The 20,525-nt window shown below is 41.6% G+C and overlaps 1 protein-coding gene across 1 annotated transcript; it reads right to left on the bottom strand.

Annotated features, from left to right (window-relative positions):
- Positions 1–924: 924 nt before the first annotated feature.
- Positions 925–20,508, bottom strand: LOC124124407 (proprotein convertase subtilisin/kexin type 5-like). Its single transcript, XM_046487560.2, has 10 exons — positions 20,414–20,508; positions 17,371–17,493; positions 12,789–12,950; positions 11,766–12,023; positions 10,719–10,901; positions 10,453–10,611; positions 8,299–8,477; positions 6,072–6,304; positions 4,829–5,259; positions 925–3,880 (listed from the first exon to the last, which is right to left on the bottom strand). The coding sequence occupies exons 1-10, from the start codon at positions 20,460–20,462 to the stop codon at positions 3,477–3,479; spliced, it is 2,181 nt and encodes a 726-aa protein (XP_046343516.1). The 5' UTR covers positions 20,463–20,508; the 3' UTR covers positions 925–3,476.
- Between the last annotated feature and the right edge of the window lie 17 nt (positions 20,509–20,525).

The raw sequence follows: 20,525 nt of genomic DNA on the forward strand, positions 1-20,525 counted from the left end.
GACACCCCACCACCACAGGAACTACCTTCTCCACTAAGGCACCCACCACCACCACAGGAATTACCTTCTCCACTAAGGCACCCACCACCACCCCAGGAATTACCTTCTCCACTAAGGCACTCACCACCACCACAGGAATTACCTTCTCCACTAAGGTACCCACCACTACCACTGGAAATACCTTCTTCACTAAAACACCCACCACAACCACAGGAATTACCTTCTCCTTTCAGGCACCCAACCACCACAGGAACTTCCCTTCTCCACTAAGGCACCCACCACCACCACAGGAATTACCTTCTCCATTCAGGCACCCCGCAACCACATGAATTACCTTCTCCACTAAGAAACCCACCACCACAGGAATTACCTTCTCCATTAAGGCACCCACCACATCCATAGGAATTACCTTCTCCACTAAGGCACCCCACCACCACAGGAATTACCTTCTCCACTAAGGCACCCCACAGCAACAATCATCTAAGGATAAATAGAGTGAATTTTGTAGCCTGATGCAGCTTCACCACTAAGCGCAGGCTAGTTTCCCCGCACTGAGGTGAAGTCCATTCTTGATATTAATTGGGGCATGGGTGGCATAATTGTCTCAGGGGCCTCAATATCTTGGGCGCTCTAGAAGCCTATGATTTTGGGTTCAAATCCCGGTTCACCCCGATAAAGTTCCTGGGTTTGTCAGCACCATACCTGTTACTTGTGGGTTTCACCAAAGTGGTAAATGTCCGAGACCTGCATTACTTTGTGCTTTCCTCCCACATTAAGCTGACACGTGGTTAAAAGACTGGAATACTGTTCGAAGTGTGCGTTAAACCCAACTCACTCCCACTTGATATTAATGTGTCGCCTACTGCTGGAGGCAGGACACCCCTCATTCAAACACTAAAGAGACATAAAACACTTTTTTTCAAATTTTATTATAAAATAATGACATTTTATCCTTCAAAATGTTCATGGATTTTTGAGATCATGTGACCTTTCACATAATATTCACATAATAAATACATACAGGGAAAAGTAAATGCAATGATGACGTAATGTGAGAAATAAATAGTTACTCTCAATATCAACCTTTATGAGCATGACAAGGCCAGACTTTTTCTATTGGCTTACAGATTATTTGGTGAGAAGTCGTGTTGGGAGGGTTTGGGAAAATAAAATAGCTTTTAACATTTCCTTAGAAAGATTATCGGTTATCAGAACATGTTGCCAGTAACACACGCATAAGTCGCGGGAATAATGATAATTAGGGTTTATAAGGTAATAAGGTTTATTGTTTACCTATTCTTGCGTTAAAATAACATCAATATTGAGTTGGTTTTAGGCACTATCAGGAAGTCCAATAGTGAAGGTTGCGACAAAAACCCAAATTAAGAATGATTTGTGAGTTTTATTGTCTCTCAATTTTAACAGATTGTCAACTATCCAGGGTATTACTAGATGTCAGAATCCACCAGTCTCTAGTATACTCTGGCAATGATGTCATAGAAGTAGGGTATTCACAAGCATTATCAAACAATAATTATCATTGTTAATATTTCAAAGAATACTACCACTATTACATCAGAGGCATTATCACTATTACCCACCCACCTTCCCAACAATCGGATTCTATGATTTAGATTTTGGAAACAAGTGCATAGGAAATACAGGAAGCAAGATACTAGAACTACATGTACCTATGGATTATTAATGGAGAAAAGGACTTGTGTTGAAAAGCTGAAGATTTTATAGAGTGAAGACTGCCAAAATATGTGATTTAAGGTAGTGATGTAACAGAGGTAGGCTATTCACAAGGATTAATATTTTTAATTTAATTTACGTTATGGGAAGTGAGTGAACCACTCTTTAAAAAGTCCAGCCTGAACATGTCAACACTAACATACACACCAACTTTAGTTTACTAATCTGCAAGCATTCCTCCTATAGCAGCATGAGGAGTGTCTGCAGTTCTACTTCAATACTCTAGTAATGTGCAATAAATATACTGCATTGTCAAACTGCCCTCCTTAAGATGGATAATGAACATGACTAGGCACTTGAGTGACAAGTACAGCTGGTGGAAGAATGAAGGCCCTGTTCTGTAGGAGATGATCAACTACAATAAATTAAATGCATATATCAAACTCGATTACTAATAGACTGCATCATATAACTGTAATGTTGCTGAGGGCAGTGTCAAACAGCGAACAAACAAAACTCATAAATAATCATCAATGTTCATACACTTTGTAATTTTGAGAAACTTGTTTGTCGTTTTTAGAAGGTATTTTGGTTCACAGTTACCAACACACACCTGGTAATGCCTAAAAACGGGGATTATGGTCTTGGGTCTTGCACCCACTTTCCATTCAGGTCTAGCTGTTTTAGGTGCTTCATTGTTTCCTGTAAGTTATTCAATGTTGGTTTCTTGCATGCCCCTATATGGCTGATATTCTGTTTTTGTTTCCAGTGATCAATATTTCTCACTTGTTATGTTGGCAGCTGTTTTTTTATACAAGGTAAAAAGATAAAGGTGGAGGTAAATTTGTAAAGCTCAAATGACATATGCATCTACAAAACAACATCTTTTGAGGAAAGACTCGGATCCCTCCCTTTGTTGAAACAAGATAATAGCTATAAAATAAAGGCTGAATTTGTTGTGGCCTATTTTTGGACATGGAAGTGACTAAGTACAGTGACTGTATCACTGACTCCATCACGAGCTAGCTGCACACAAGCAGGTGGAGCTTATAGGAAAGATTGTACATTCACTGTGTTAGGTATAAGGTTTGGCAGGTGGGTATACTGGGAGTGTATTACCAGGCTTCTAAGACACAATAGAAACTGTTAAAACATTAAAAAAAACTATTATAAACAGGGGCATGACTTTGGTATGCAGTGGGACATTTACACCAATAAGATTGTACATTCGACTCAACTATGTGTGAATGTATATACAACATTCCGATGGACACAATGATACATTCATACATAGATGTAATGACACACACACACACACAGACACACAGACACAGACACACACACACACACACACAGACACGCACACACACACACACGCACACACACACACACACACACACACACACACACACACATTTACAATGATACATTTAGTCTATACAGATGCCCACTTACATCCTACCCCCACATGTCTACACTGTACTTCGGCTATGCAGGGCTGTATCAACTAGTCCGGCCAAGTGACCGGCCATCACAGGAGCATGCCAAATGCTTTAGCTGGGAAGTAAATGAATGCTACAAGGAATGGTGGATATTCTTGTTTGGTCCTAGTAACCATCCACTGGGTGACCCCCCAGATACCTGATGTGTCAATTGAGTATGTCTTCTATCAGGTGCTCCAGTTCACTTTGTGACTTGTGCCACCCATGACCACCCCCACCCCTCATGTTTTACAATCCTACATCCGCCACTTTGGTGAAATGGGGGTCAGCATACACCATCTATTGATACAGATCCTCATCATGCTCATTGCTCAAAATTTTAGATAATTCTTTGCAGTATTTCTGTGAGCTAGTTCCATCCAAGTGATCACGTATATGTTTTGTGTCTGCAACAACACGGAATGAATCTTTCTCAGAGATTCTCAGGTCAAAATGACTTCTCTTCTTGATAGGTTCCTTATCCAGAAAGATGATCACCCTCCTGTTTTTCAGTCGCTGTCTGTTGCACCGGACCTTCTTCTTGGTGGATAGCATCATGCGGACAGTCAGTTGGTTCTTGCCAGGAGTCAGGAATGAATCGTGGTATTTCTCCCTGAGGTATCGGCGCTTCAGGTTCCGGCATTTCATCATAATGCTTAGTTCCTCTTTTTCTTTCAGGAAGTGCTTGATGGTGCACCGGATTGCTGAAAGAGATTAATTTCATGGGAATCAGTTCTACAGGTATATTGTTCTTCACATGAGTTCTATTTGGCCGTAGGGCATTATCGCAGTATGGCAGTGTTTGCTGGCCACTGGTTCCCCATGTGGTTCAGAGGGGTTCTACTGTCTATACCTTCATCCTCTGCATCTCATCTTCCCTAGGCAAGAGAGTTAACTGTCTTTAAAGTCCAGTTTCCACACTTGGTGAACTAGGCTGGAATTCCTGGGCTTGATCGAAGTGCCACCAGTGGCTATTAAGAGTTATGTCCCTTCCATGCCTCTCCTATGGACCAATCAGATTCCACCTCTCGTATCACTTACCTTTGCTTCAAACAAAATGGCGGCACCCAGCCAAGATGATCTGATCGACAATCAAGATCTCTATTGTGATAAAACAAGTCTTACAAAGTGCATCAAATCATGTTAGCACCTTGATTAAAAACATGAAATGATTTAGAAACTATCTGTTGACGAGTCAGTGGTGCACATGCTCTGCAAATCCTGCAATCGACTGAAATATGCATGACAGTTTACGAACCGGATTTCGATTTCATTCAGCGATTTTGATTGGACTATGCATCGACTCGTTAGTCCAGCCAAATTGTAACTCCATAATACCAGCCTAGTTCAGCAAGGGTTGAAACTGGACTTTTATAGTCAGTTAACTCACTTGCCTCGGGAAGATGCAGCATCTGTGCTACATGCCTGTTGTCAACTGACGTAAAGTAGCCTACAGTCACTCAAATATGGAATCTTACTGGTGGGCATTATGAAATATCTAATTTGACCTGTTCTGGTCAATGGACCACCCCTGGACCACCCATAACGCACACTGGACAACCATATACCTCTGAGGGTATCAAATGCTAAGTATTGAGCAGGTATATATTTCAGGCAGTTCTAGTATTATTGGTATTAGCAAATTCCCTTACCAAATGTTTGGAAGCACTCTTTCACCTCAATCCCATTCAGATTTTTCCATGTCTTCCATCTACATAAATTTTCCATTGGATGTATATCCTTTTTCCACTCAACGATTCCATTGGATTTGCATCGTCCATCTTTGCGAAAATACACCATTGTGTTTTTACAACATCGCTGTCTTCTGCGGCCTCGTCGGGAAACAACTGCATATCCCCCACAGCAGGATTTCTTCTTGGGGTTGTAAAGCTCCTTACCACAGCAATAGCTGACCATGCTGAAGTAGGGGGAGTTTCCACAGCAATCGTCTCCATGCTCTTCCATCAAGAACTGCTTATTGCCACAACACACAGTGACATCAGCATTGTAGTAGGAGCCTCCACACTTCTCATGACAGGGGTTTTGGTGTGAATGTTTAGGGTAAGACCTAGCCCCACAGCATCTGCAGAAGATGAAGCATCCTAATTATGTATCAGAGCCTGACAGTGCTGTTTAGCAGGTGATGTGGGATGATGAGTATCAAATCACTATACACACTTGGCTTTCATATGGTGGGGCTGGGTTAAACTTATTTCCAACTCATTCACTCAGTCAGGTAGGGGCTGTGCTTGAAAGTTATCTTTCCTTAAATACTTTAAGCTTCCGAAAATAAGTCTCTTGTTCCTTGTGTCTCTTTTTTGAAATTTTGAACATGACAAGGGCAGGTAACTCTAACCATACTACACTGACATAAGGTATATTTTCAAGGAAGGTTGTACAACCACACTGGTGTAAGACAATAATGAATGTATGGTGTTCCTGGTCATGTCTCCAAACACACACCATCAGCTGCAGCATCTGTTCACCCTTTCACGGCCACCTCCGCAGTCTAGTGGTACAGAGGCCGCCAAAAGTGCGAAAGGTCCGTTCATTCCACGGCATATCAAAAGACGTTAAAAGATGGTACTTATTACCCTGTCTGGCGCTAGGCATTTAGGGGCTGAAACAAGGACTTGTTGGCTCGGAATCAGTATACTGTGTCTGAATGGGGTATTCATGTTAAACTGCAGCATGGTATCTCAGTAGGCTAGCACTATAAAATAGGCATCAGTCCGGTCTAGTATACACACACACATGCATGCACATCGCTATATAAGTGCAATAATCTTGGATGCAATGTTAAATCCCAGGTAAATCTCACTTCACCTCACCTCAACCTTTCACTTTTAACTGGGCCATGATTACCATCCCTGCTGTTTAGTATAATCTACTCACTCTGCATCATTGGCTGACTCATTGTGGACGTGACCCTGGCAGCACATCTGGGTGGTCTCACTGTAGACTGTCTGCTTCAGATCCCAGCGCCGGCAGCAGCCGAGAGTGTCTCCGGGAGGAAAGTAGTGGACTTGACCGTTGCAGCACACAGCTTTATTGTCACTGTATGGGACATGGCCACAGTACCGGTCATCAAGTTTCATGATTGTCTGGACTTCCCCTTCAACGCACTCCTACATAAACAATCATGTTGCAACGTACTGGTACTTCAACCTGGAGTGTATCTCACAATAACTAGGTTTCTTTGGCTCATATCTCACAATAACTAGGTTTCTTTGGCTCATATCTCACAATAACTAGGTTTCTTTGGCTCATATCTCACAATAACTAGGTTTCTTTGGCTCATATCTCACAATAACTAGGTTTCTTTGGCTCATATCTCACAATAACTAGGTTTCTTTGGCTCATATCTCACAATAACTAGGTTTCTTTGGATCATATCTCACAATAACTAGGTTTCTTTGGATCATATCTCACAATAACTAGGTTTCTTTGGATCATATCTCACAATAACTAGGTTTCTTTGGCTCATATCTCACAATAACTAGGTTTCTTTGGCTCATATCTCACAATAACTAGGTTTCTTTGGCTCATATCTCACAATAACTAGGTTTCTTTGGATCATATCTCACAATAACTAGGTTTCTTTGGCTCATATCTCACAATAACTAGGTTTCTTTGGCTCATATCTCACAATAACTAGGTTTCTTTGGATCATATCTCACAATAACTAGGTTTCTTTGGATCATATCTCACAATAACTAGGTTTCTTTGGCTCATATCTCACAATAACTAGGTTTCTTTGGCTCATATCTCACAATAACTAGGTTTCTTTGGATCATATCTCACAATAACTAGGTTTCTTTGGATCATATCTCACAATAACTAGGTTTCTTTGGATCATATCTCACAATAACTAGGTTTCTTTGGCTCATATCTCACAATAACTAGGTTTCTTTGGCTCATATCTCACAATAACTAGGTTTCTTTGGCTCATATCTCACAATAACTAGGTTTCTTTGGCTCATATCTCACAATAACTAGGTTTCTTTGGCTCATATCTCACAATAACTAGGTTTCTTTGGATCATATCTCACAATAACTAGGTTTCTTTGGATCATATCTCACAATAACTAGGTTTCTTTGGATCATATCTCACAATAACTAGGTTTCTTTGGCTCATATCTCACAATAACTAGGTTTCTTTGGCTCATATCTCACAATAACTAGGTTTCTTTGGATCATATCTCACAATAACTAGGTTTCTTTGGCTCATATCTCACAATAACTAGGTTTCTTTGGCTCATAGCTCACAATAACTAGGTTTCTTTGGATCATATCTCACAATAACTAGGTTTCTTTGGCTCATATCTCACAATAACTAGGTTTCTTTGGCTCATATCTCACAATAACTAGGTTTCTTTGGCTCATATCTCACAATAACTAGGTTTCTTTGGATCATATCTCACAATAACTAGGTTTCTTTGGATCATATCTCACAATAACTAGGTTTCTTTGGCTCATATCTCACAATAACTAGGTTTCTTTGGCTCATATCTCACAATAACTAGGTTTCTTTGGCTCATATCTCACAATAACTAGGTTTCTTTGGATCATATCTCACAATAACTAGGTTTCTTTGGATCATATCTCACAATAACTAGGTTTCTTTGGCTCATATCTCACAATAACTAGGTTTCTTTGGATCATATCTCACAATAACTAGGTTTCTTTGGCTCATATCTCACAATAACTAGGTTTCTTTGGCTCATATCTCACAATAACTAGGTTTCTTTGGCTCATATCTCACAATAACTAGGTTTCTTTGGCTCATATCTCACAATAACTAGGTTTCTTTGGCTCATATCTCACAATAACTAGGTTTCTTTGGCTCATATCTCCCAATAACTAGGTTTCTTTGGATCATATCTCACAATAACTAGGTTTCTTTGGCTCATATCTCACAATAACTAGGTTTCTTTGGATCATATCTCACAATAACTAGGTTTCTTTGGATCATATCTCCCAATAACTAGGTTTCTTTGGCTCATATCTTCACAATAACTAAGTTTCTTTGAATCATATCTTCACAATAACTAGGTTTAGCCCAGACAATTTTTCTTGGTCTGATCAAATAATAAACATAATTCCACCAAACGATACAAACCTTTTCCGAGCTGTTGTATGTGGCAAACTGTCTTGAGTAATAGCTTAGACAGCAAGCGTCATGACCTTCCTTGGTCTCCACCTGTGTGTTTTGGCAGCACATCTTGCTTGGCGCCAGCCTCGCTCCCCCACAACATGTACTGCCTTCCTTCAGTGCCTTCAGTACCCTCGATGGGGAACCTACAATGAACAGGTAATCAAACATCTCAACCGCATCACAACTGCCAACAACTGCATGGCATTATTAGTGAAAAAAGTTTTATTTTTTTTAAGATACAAATAATTGTATATTTCACCTAAACAGATAATTATTTTGAACTCTGGATACAGCTCTCAAAATTACTTGAAATCACAGTTGTCAGCACAATTGAAGAACCTAGTTGACCTAGACATTCGCACATGCCGGGTGCTGTAAGTTGCAGAAACACCTGGTACCATTGTAGACAATGATTCCAAAGTATACTAGCCACATAAAGAAACTGTGCACGGAGAAAATATATTCTGGAATGAAATACAACACAGCAAGAACAAAATGATGCAGACGCTGTAGCAGCTGAATGATCGGACCATAAGAAAATGTCAACGGGACCTGAACAACATCTGTTACGATGACGTCAGAAGATCAAAATGGAGTAGGGGGTCAAACGACAAAGTCACAAAGTCAATAACGGGTATGACCACCCTGTGCTTGAATCACAGCAGTGCATCGGTGATGCATGGAGTCCACCAAATGGGCATGGAAGGCCTGGGGAATGGCCTGCCATATCCTCCTCAAATCCTGTGCCAAGTCACGGACGTTATCTGGAGGATGTGGAAGACGACGCAGACGGCGCTCCATTTCATCCCACACATGCTCTATTGGGGAGAGATCTGGAGAAATTGCAGGCCATGGCAGTAACATGACATTGTTATGGTGAAGGAAATCCATTGCGACCCTAGCCGTGTGAGGACAAGCGTTGTCCTGTTGAAATGTCAATCCCGGGCCATTACGTTGCAGGAAAGGAATGACCACAGGCCTCAGATTCTGATCTCTGTAGCCAACACCGGTGAGATTGCCCTGAACAACCACCGAAGGGGTTCGGTGCCGTGCTGTTATCCCACCCCAAATCATCACAGAGCCACCTCCAAAACGATTCCTCTCCACAATACAGTTGTGTGCATAACGTTCTCCCAAACGCCGGTAGACACGTTGGCGCCAGTCACTGTGGGAAATGTTGAACCTCGATTCATCTGTAAAGACAACATTTCTCCACCATATTCGAGGTTGGCGAACATGATTTCGACACCATCTTAGATGGTTGACTCGATGACGGTGTGTCAGGATGGGAGGTATGGCAGGGCGTCGTGGTCGAATCCCGTACTGACGTAGGCGATTCCTGACAGTGTTGAGATGGATACGGCGCAGTCCAGGAATTGTCTGGGACGTCGTTACTGCCGTTTGGAACCTGTGTCGGAGATGTGTCACTCGAATCCATCTGTCCTGTCTTGGCGTCGTTACTCGGGGACGTCCTGAACGTGGGTGGTCGGCAACGTCATTTGTGTTCTGATAACGCCTCACCAATGCTGATATCGTGTTATGGTGGCATTGGAAATGTGTTGCCACCTGTTGTTGCCTCATTCCCGCTCGGATCATTCCAATGGCTTCATGACGTTGTGCAGCTGTCAATCTTGGCATGATTTGCTTGTGATATGCTTGTGTCTGCGCCTGAGAAGTTTTGAATTTTTGAATGACCAGAGATCATGCTTTCCAAAGTGACAGCGAATTTTGAGTTGCACATGCTGTGTACAGCTGCACAGGATGCACGTGCAGTAACACATTGCACGTCCATAGGCCCCCATCAATGACGTCATATCGCATGGCACGTGCATGAGCTTTTGAATGTCTCCAATAATTGCTGTGTTCAAACCTATATTTCATATATGGACGGTGTGCCCTTATATCTATATTTTCTCCGTGCACAGTTTCTTTATGTGACTAGTATACATACAGATCGGACCCTCCAGGTTAGTTTGCACTCTCTTCACATGACAGAGACACCAGTTTGATTACACCTGATGCTTTGATATTGTGAACAGCATGACAGCATGTCAGGAAACACATCTTTAATCTCTCAGAAACCATACAGTAACGATGACAGTGTATAAGGCCACATACCATCACAGCAGAAGTGAGTGTCCTTCTTGTAGGGGTGTCCAGCACAGCATCCCTGGCTGTGCCCATCTATCCTGTGTGTCCCACAGCATGTGTCATGGCTGCTAGATCTGGTCCAGGTGCTGCCAGCACAGCATAGCTCTGCCGTGGTGTTATAATACCCTGAAAACAACCCAACCAGTATTAGACAGCTCACACAGTCCAGGCTGATGTAAGTAGAAACAGGAAAGTCTATCCTGGTGGGAAGTACAGTTGATCAATCAACCTACCTGTCTCACTACCCACACAGCACTGCAAGTGGTCATCAGCAGGAATGACAACCTCGGCCCCAGGATACTGGGAACAGCAGACTTGTCTCTGGTTATTGTACCCAACTGTGCCACAACATTCCACCGTAGGGTTTCTTTGGGACATGTCTTCAGGGTCCAGGTACGGTTGATCATAGATTTTGTCTGAAATCAAGATTCAGGTAATTAAGTGCCTGTGTTTATGTAACCTGTTCATAAGCAGAAAAAACTTATTCATTTGCAAATCTTGTTCTGTGCCTTTAAGAACATTTTATATTCAGATTGTGGGAGAAATTTGGTTTTGTATCCAGCTGTGTTGGCAAAATCTCGAAGGAATCCTAAATATAATGAAATATATCTACTCTTATTGAGGGAGATCATAGGTCTTGTCTACACAACTTAGCCAGACTATGATACATAGACGCAAGCAGCTTGTCTGAAAACTAACTGCAAGGCTAGAAGTGCTTCTGATTATACTTTTGGACATATACAGTCACGGTAACTCTCATATAATATCTGAACTAGATATAAAGTCCATTACATTTCTGGGTTAGCAGTCTGCAGCCATAGAAGTACATCTAACGTATATGTGTGAGTGAGTGAGTAAGTTGAACATTACTTCAGTTACTTTAACGACTGTTACCTGAATGAAACCCATGAACCGGTATGACAAATAAGGAATCATAATCAGTGCTAATCTGTGATTTGAACCCAAGATCATCTTCACGACTAAGGGATGCAACCTTTCACATGAATGTGTAAATTGTCAGAAGATACTACTATGGGTGTGGAACGTCTCTCTATTCTCAGTTATATGCCTCACAGACCCTGAACCATATTATTTTCCCTTCCACCCAGCCCTTTCTGTAATGCAAAAACCCTAGATGAAGCAAGTCTAGATTTTTCTTACATCTCATCAGAGTTCCTTTTCAGTTTAAATGGAGTTATTTGTTTCTATCAACATTAAGTATTTTCAGAGACTAGGCGTTGGTCTACTGTGATAGTGCGATGTTACATTTCCTCACTCACCATCACAGCAGGACTTCTCACGGCGTGAGATGATCTTGCCATCACAGATCTCGTCCAGTCTGTTGACTGCTATCGGATTGCGTGTGTTGCCGGAGATGTTCCAGCGGCAGTTCTGATTGGACAGGTCGACAACAAGGTGACCACAGCACGTGTAGTTCGGGCCGCGAACGTGTTTGCTGACCAGTGCAGGGTTATCTTCATTTTGACAACACATCTGCGACGTTAGGTTGATGTACTGCTTGCCGCAACAACCCATATCTGGAACAGCGTTGGAACTCAAATACGATTTTCTTTCAAAATGCTGTTTGGATAATAACAATAGGGCAATAGTTCCCGAGGCAAGTCCAGTAGAAACATTTATCCACCAAAACTAGTAATAGCCGATTTTGTCTCTTATAACATGAAGGTTTTTTAACAGCCAACGTGCAGAGTTTCGTCCCTTGCGCACGCAAGAAACCAATGATTGGGGGTTCGAATCCCGGTTCGCCCCGATTATTTTTCTAGGTTTGTCAGCACCATACCCGTGCTCGTGGGTTTCACAGAAGTGGTAAACGTCTCAGACCTGCATCACTTCGGGCATTCCTCCCGCATAAAGCTGACACGCTGCGATATAACTGGAATACTGTTAAAGGCGGCGTTTAACCCAACTCACTCACTCACTCTTTTCCTCAGTCACTTAAATCGCCTGTGACGCCATATTCGGTGGATGACGTCGTCTTGCATTATTTGCAGTCATATGACGTCAAGTTCCTATGGACTTCTTCACATACAATGGAACAATTTGAACGAAGCAAAATTGTTGGGCCGTGCCTATTTTTGGAATATTTCATAAATCTAGTGAAGACAATAGTATGTCAGTCGTTCTGGGAACCTTTAAGTTTCTTTGGGATATATATTTGAAAAGAAATCTGGATTTTTGTGATACTTGTCGTCATTTTGGGGATTTGACTATTCTCTGATGTTGGTGAGAGTTTAAATTATGTTTTAATACAATTTCACGTTAAAGAAGTCTCTATAACTCACCTGGGTGTCTAGGATGGCTGACACCCCCGCAGCAGACTGTCCTCTCCATGGGGATTTTCGTGTTACCGCAGCATCCATACTCCACCCCATTCTCATCGTACCTTTCGTACATCTTGTCTTCACAACACAGCCCATGGTTTTCGTAGTAGACTCTACCTGTCTCTACAACACAAACCGCCACCATCAGCACCACCATACAACCCCATCGTGACCACATTGTCTTAACTGCTTGCTTCTTTGATTTGAAGTCATTAAATAGAGGGAAATACAATCTTAGTATCCATACACTATTTCACCTTGAGTACATCTATACGCACAATCGGTGTGGGGATTCCCAAGTTGTTAAAAAATACTTGCGCAAAATCATGATACTGAATGACGTCGCGAAAGCTAGGTCACGTGAGAATCATATCTGTGTAAATACATCCGCGTACATGCAGACAGCACAGGGGTGTGTTTGTGTGGCAGGTCAGCAGGTCAAGGGGTATGTGTACTTGGGCGGTTGTGGTTCGAATGATTTCGACAATATAATAGCAGTTAAGATATTCAAATAACAGTGAAGCACTCCCACGTACGAAACTACAGGGAAATACAGATAGGAAAAACACGCCAAACGTACTTAAGAGATAAGATGAATTGTGTAAACCTGTACAGGTTAGGACGATATGTTTGTGAGATAGTATGCCCACGCTATTTGACGTCAGCTGCATTCAACGCATGTAATCAACACAGGGATTCTACAAATTCTACAAGGCAATCTTAGCGTAACGACTGTAGGAAGTCTTGTTGCCTAAGGGAGTTATTGTGACATTATAATCATAGTCCATATCGCTACCGCCGTAACAACAATAACCACGTGCGCATCGACAGCGGTGACGGGGTCCGACGTTACACTACGTCAGACAGATGCGGTCCTTTCAAATACATGCGCATTGTTTCCATGGCGACAGTCAGCGTAGGAATATCTTAGTATTAATCGCAGAGTCCAACTGGATTATTGGTTGGGTTTTGTTATTAAAGGCCGCACTCGGCAATATTCCAACTATATGACGGCGGCGGCACCAGACAATCAGTGACTGACATCGTGAGCATCGATGCACGCATGGGATAGGGTGACGTATAAGTCACCAAGCTTGACCACCCAATCCAATCACGTCTTGTGAGGACCTATTCTTACCCGGTCCAACTGGAGCAGGACGGCGGTGTACCAGGTTATGAACTGTACTGTAAATAAGTCGTGGCATATGAAAAATATGTCTCGTTTCTCCAACATCCCTTTTAAGCTATTTGAGTTGTTGCTGGGTATAAGGCTATAAAACCGATATTTGCGCATTCATGCCGTAATAATAGTCCGCAACAGTCTGTCTATATCACATGGGCCCTTAACTAAGCCATACTCGACTATCCAGCCTATTATATTTCCATTATATTATGATAACGCATGAGAATAGACATTGCTATAATACACTGGATAATCGAGGCTGGGGTCAGGCAAACCAATGGCTGAGAGCATGAGAAAAGATCAACCCCGTCTGGTTACAATGCCCAAAACTCCGGTTCCACCGGCTGTCACGACAAGCACGAGTGGGGTATACGTGCTGCCGCCCTGCCCTTAACCCTCAGGCATAGGAATGGACTTGGGGATTGTAGAAAATCCCTTGCACACGAATGACGAGTTGATGGTTACACAGTTTTGACAGCATATAATAATCAACAATATTAAATCGTGTCCATGCACGTGAGCCAAGGTTGTGTTGGCATCTGCATGATTCAGCCAGACGACCTCCCCCTAAACTTCAGCCACCCGGAGGATGAACCGCGTAGGGATTTTATGACTGGAGCATCTGCTAGTGCTCGCTAGTTTCAGGGGTTTTCGACTACCCAAGGCTAGTGCAGTAAATGCCTCGGCAAGTGACACAGAGGAAGCCACATTGTATGTTTGTTGTTTATATCTGGCGTGACGAGGTTTAAGAAGAGAATACAAAATCGAGTTTGGGGCAGGCAAGCCAGAGAGGGACAATTCACGCCATTGATACACGATACAATGCAACCAGTCAAGTCACAGTCTGAACACCCGAGTCAATCTAACACAACCCGACGAGATGTATCGTGTACTGGGGAACAGTTCAGGGTGCCGTTGTACAAAGCGATCTTTGCGCTAAGGTGATCGTAACACCCATACCTTAACATAGACTTAGGACAGTGGCAGCGCTAAGGTGATCGTAACTCCCATACCTTAACATAGACTTACGACAGTCGTAACGCTAAGGTGAGGGTCACTCCCAATACCTTAACATATGCTTACGACAGTCGTAACGCTAAGGTGATCGTAACTCCCATACCTTAACATAGACTTACGACAGTCGTAACGCTAAGGTGATCGTAACTCCCATACCTTAACATGACTTACGACAGTCGTAGCGCTAAGGTGATCGTAACTCCCATACCTTAACATGACTTACGACAGTCGTAGCACTAAGGTGGTCGTAACTCCCACACCTTAACATAGACTTACGACAGTCGTAACGCTAAGGTGATCGTCACTCCCATACCTTAAAATAGACTTACGACAGTCGTAACGCTAAGGCGATCGTCACTCCCATACCTTAACATAGACTTACGACAGTCGTAACGCTAAGGTGATCGTCACTCCCATACCTTAACATAGACTTACGACAGTGGCAGCGCTAAGGTTTTGTACAACGGCACCCTGACCCTGAGTTCCCTCGCGGCCCAATTTAGAACACTACTTCTTCACTTGAATACACCAACACCCGTTACCTAAATCAGTACGATATACACACTCTGTATGTATAAGTGTGACTTTACACACACAAAAAAACGTCAGACGTTTTGTATTTTCCGAGCGACGGCGAAGGAAATACAATCGAACCCCGTTGTCTCGAACAAATGTTCGAGTTACCCGGGGTTCGAAACATCAGGAAAACATTATGCTTAATTCGAATACTTGAGACTCCCAAATGAATTCGAGACAACCGGGAATTCGACACATCCAAGTTAGACTCAACGAGGTTTTACTGCATATGCATCGTAATACAAGTTTCGTAAAAGCAGTTTGTTGACGTAAGGGTAATAACGCCACTATCACCAACAATTAACTCATAACTGATTAAATTTCGAGGAGCTAACAGTGTGCATGTGACGTTAGTGACAGTTGATATACGGTGACCGCCTCCGTGGTATAATGGTCGAGCTGGAAAGCGGAAGGTCGGAGGTTCGATCCCCGGTTGCGTCATACCAAAAGCCATAACAAGATGGTACTGGTTGTTACCCTGCCTGGCGCTAGGCATTAGGGGTCTAACACAAGGACTGTATATCAGTATGATGTGTCTGAGTTTGGTATTCATGTTAAAGTGCATGCGAGTCGCTATATAAGTGCAATAATCTTGAACGCGACGTAACAACATTTCACCTCAACTATTAGATACTGTGACGTCATCACCTACTGTTATGTCAATATATTAAACATGTGTTTATTTATAGGCAACAAAACTATATGGGTCTATTTTACTAAATACAGTGTAAACATTATGAAGATTTATATTTAAAATCTCAAATATATTTAACTGCATCTTTATAATACCATTTTAAAGGTCCCCGGACCGAATACGGTCATTCCAGTAGATAGATCGCGTTAGCTTCCAGCTGGGTACGATACTTTCAAGATGTTCGCTTTCGTAATTGTGGGGCGGTTGGGTAGCCAAGTAGTTTAAGGGTTCGCTCGTCACGCCGAAGACCAGGGCTCGATTCCCGACATGGGTAGGCTACAATGTGTGAAGCCCATTACTGGTGTCCCCCGCCGTGATATTGCGGGAATATTGCTAAAAGCGGCGTCAATCCATACTCACTCGTAATATTTGTTATGAATTAATGATTTCAATTTAAATGTCAACAATGTCTTTAAACATTTAACTGCTAAACACCATGTCGATGCTGTCGCTGTTGGTCTGTTATTTACACAGGATCATGCGCGTTTCTCTTATCCTTTGCAGCAATGTTTGGTTGTCGAATACATAGAGCTTAATGCGTAAGAACTGTCACAATTGTTGTTTCCCGAGCGAGAGTGAGGGCAAATACATGAATTCTGACACTGCTTTCGTGAAATCAAGACACAAGCGCATAGAATACATTTGTGCCCCACACTTTATAAGCTGTAGTGAAAATACAGTGTTTCTGTACTGATAACAAAGCAATCTGCTAACAGAGGGCGCTGGCATAACCAGTCTTTTTTCCAGGCTTGACGGAAATAACCAAAGTTACTATTGTGACGTCATCCATAAGACGTCAAAGATGTTTGTCTTGCATCAACAATAATGTTGGCATAACGCCAACAATTAACTCGCTATGTAACCCTCGAAGTGATATTTAGCAGAGATTTAAGATATCTTCACCATCCCTTCTGTTTCTGTTTACATATGGTAAGAATATAGACAATTCACGCCGCGAATAGCTGATGCGGCGTTAAGCAATAATCGCTCACTCGCTTGAAACATATATGAATAACAAGACCAGTTTTTATACACCATACCTATGATTCCAGAGAAAGTGTTAGCTTCATTACCTTTGCAGCATTTCTTCCCCTGTGTATAACGCTCCAGCACTCCGCCACAGCATGTTTGTTGGCTGCTCTTGTAGGGCTTCCATTTTCCATTTATCAAACACTCATCTACCCCGAAAGCCAGCTCTGTTGAAAATGATGCGAATTATTATCATGGACTTTGTCGTCTTTTATTGTTGTTCTTGTTGTTATTACTAATATTGAAATTATTACCATCATGGTTTTTACTGTTAATGGTGATGATGATAATAATAACTAATATATAAATACTGTTATCATGACTAAATCATAACGATGGGGACGCTGAAAGCAACACGTTCTCATGCAAGAATAAAGCCATTAACATTCCTTTTCATTTAGGAGGCACGGGTGGCCTAGTCGTCTTAAACGCCGCAATTCGCACTGCAGGCTTGCAGTGAGTGAGTTAATATTCACCGTCACATCGGCAATATTTCAGCCATATAGTGACTGCTGGCTTGCATCCATAGGGCACGCCATGAACCTGTGATAGTCCCAGTTCGCCCCAGTTCTGTTTCTTGGCTTGTCCCCGTGCTCGTGGCTTTCACCAAAGTCGCACATGTCTGCATTATTTATAGTGAGGGACTTTCCTCCCACATTAAGCATATTCGCTGTGATTTAACGAGAATACTTTTCAATGCGGCGTAAAACTCATTCACTCACTCTTGTGTAACGAGGCGACGGTATTACACACGTGAACGGGTTTTTTTCTAGTATAGTTGTATGGCTTATTGGTAAAATGTGTAACGATTGGAGGCATGGCGTTGTGTTATCAGTATCAGACGGGATGACCTGCACGTGGTGTTTGGGCCTGGATCAGGTAAACCAGAGATATAATATAATACCCCGCGATCACCAAATAGAACAAGTTTAACCTGGTATCGTAATCGTAGTGGTTGTGTTGGTGGTCGAATCGGAGAGGTGAGTAGTTTGCAGAGAGTTATCTCCCTTGTACTGTCATTCTACTTCCTTGACATCAGGAATGCAAAATTAATACATCGGGGTTGTTGCTTGCCGCATAACTTTGCATGTTTCAAATTTTAGTCAATTTATAGCAGTTCCTCATTTACATTGGATGCTATATAGCCTCACGTTAACTCTACCAATAACATTAAAAAGAAACACAATTAAACTAATATAAAGTGTCGACTATTAAAATTGTGATACCCGCCATGATACAGTCCGTTACAAAGAGATGTCTGACTAATTTGAAAGATTTCCAAGGGCTTATAGAATTTCAAATGTTATGTTTCCATTTATATTATTAATATTCGCGCCAATGGACTTTTAAAGATAATGTACAGTAAAAAACGTTTATGACGAATACGCTTATAAGTAACTGACGGATATAACGAAATGTGTTTTGATCCCGTCCATTTGCTGTATATTTGTTGTATATATGCTTATAACGAACTACGGTTATAACGAACTAACCTTAGTTGCCCCTTTAAGTTCGTTATAACCGTACGTTACTGTATAATTATCGCAAAAGCAATTGCTTTTGTGTTCAAAACTTGTAAGTAAAAAAGCAATTACAATACATGTGCAGCAACGAGCTAAAAAGATGGGCTATATTTTTATGTGGTTGTACTCCGTCATCAATATTTAGTGATCATTTTTTAAAATAACTGACTACTGACGCACTACATAATAACAACAGTACAAAATGTACAAGTAATCAAAATCAGAGAAAACACCGCCTTAAAATACCACAAGTATTTTGCTAGGGTCCGTTCGACCACAGTCCACTGCATCAACAGCAGGGTGGATTGAAAACAAAGTACCATATCTGTTAATGAAATCTATTTCAAAGATGACGTGCACTTATAACTGTAACATTAATGTATTATCACATCAATATAAGTTATTAATAGAAACACATCACCATGGCGGTATTGGCCAATACGTGATTTTCCAACATCTGCATCATCGACTTATGGGTTGTTAAACAACAACTACAACAACTTACTGAGACTTCTACGACTCAGCATTCGTATTTCAATATAATCTTCAAGGCGGATGATGGAGGTAAAGGGGTTTGAACACCAACACCATCAACATGCACTCTGTGTATAACGCTATGTAGTTTCACAGGTTTAAGCATAAACGTCGTTGTTTAAAAGACACGAAGGGGGCTATCCACTCTAGTTGAAGATTCGTAGGTCAGGCGAAATAATGACTAACTAGTTTTTGATACTAAGAAACTGGCGAGAGCTACGCTGAAGCTGTATTGGTGACAGATATCGTGATCTAGATGTCCGAGTAACGGTCCCGGTAGAGCTATTGCCATAGAAACTTGTAGAGTGACTTAGTGTGTATAAAAAATGGGCATCGGCATGGGTTTGTTTTGGACATGTAATAAAAACAGGTACCACAGACATTGCTGACTACGTCAGTGAACCAATGCTCTGACGTTTGGTGCGATAATTGTCATATTATACGTGCGCTTCCGCTAATTGCGGTTCCCATGTACCAGCACATTCCGACTAAGAGAGACACACACTATTTCCGATCGAGGCACTATATATGTTAAGGAAACTCAGTCTTTAGCTCGGCATTGAATATTCCATGAATAGTTACCATGAGTATTAATTCTAGGCACGGAATAGTATTCACTATAATTATTGATGCAACGACGGATATTGAAGGACGCGGAGTGCTTCTGTGTTAAATAGCTGTACACATGTACCTTAATATTGTACAACGCAATACAAACTGCACATTTATCTTTATGAAGTAGTATATAAAGTATACAAGTGTTGTCGATTAAACGTTTTAACATTCGTCCTTTATTGAATTACCCGAATTCGTAAATGATTAAAATGATCTCTCTTTAATGTAGGATATGTAGCAACAAAACCACCAGGTTGTGCATCAGAGACACTGACTGACAAGAGATGGACCTAAACATGAAATTGTCATTAGAATATATCGCAACAACAAATTGTGTGTTCCGAATAGCCAGCATAAAACATATATTCTCAAAACAGTCCTAAATTGAATAAAGTGAAAATAAAATGTTACTTACCAGAATTCAGTATGAAGATAGCAAAAGCTAAAATATTGTTCGCATTCATGTCTTTGAGTTAACATGAGACAATTAGTTGAAGTTGATCTCTTCGAAGTTTTGTTCGGATTGA

This window comes from Haliotis rufescens, unplaced genomic scaffold (genome assembly GCF_023055435.1).
Source record: "Haliotis rufescens isolate VD_foot unplaced genomic scaffold, xgHalRufe1.0.p SCAF_3, whole genome shotgun sequence".
NCBI classification, from domain to species: Eukaryota; Metazoa; Mollusca; class Gastropoda; order Lepetellida; family Haliotidae; genus Haliotis; species Haliotis rufescens.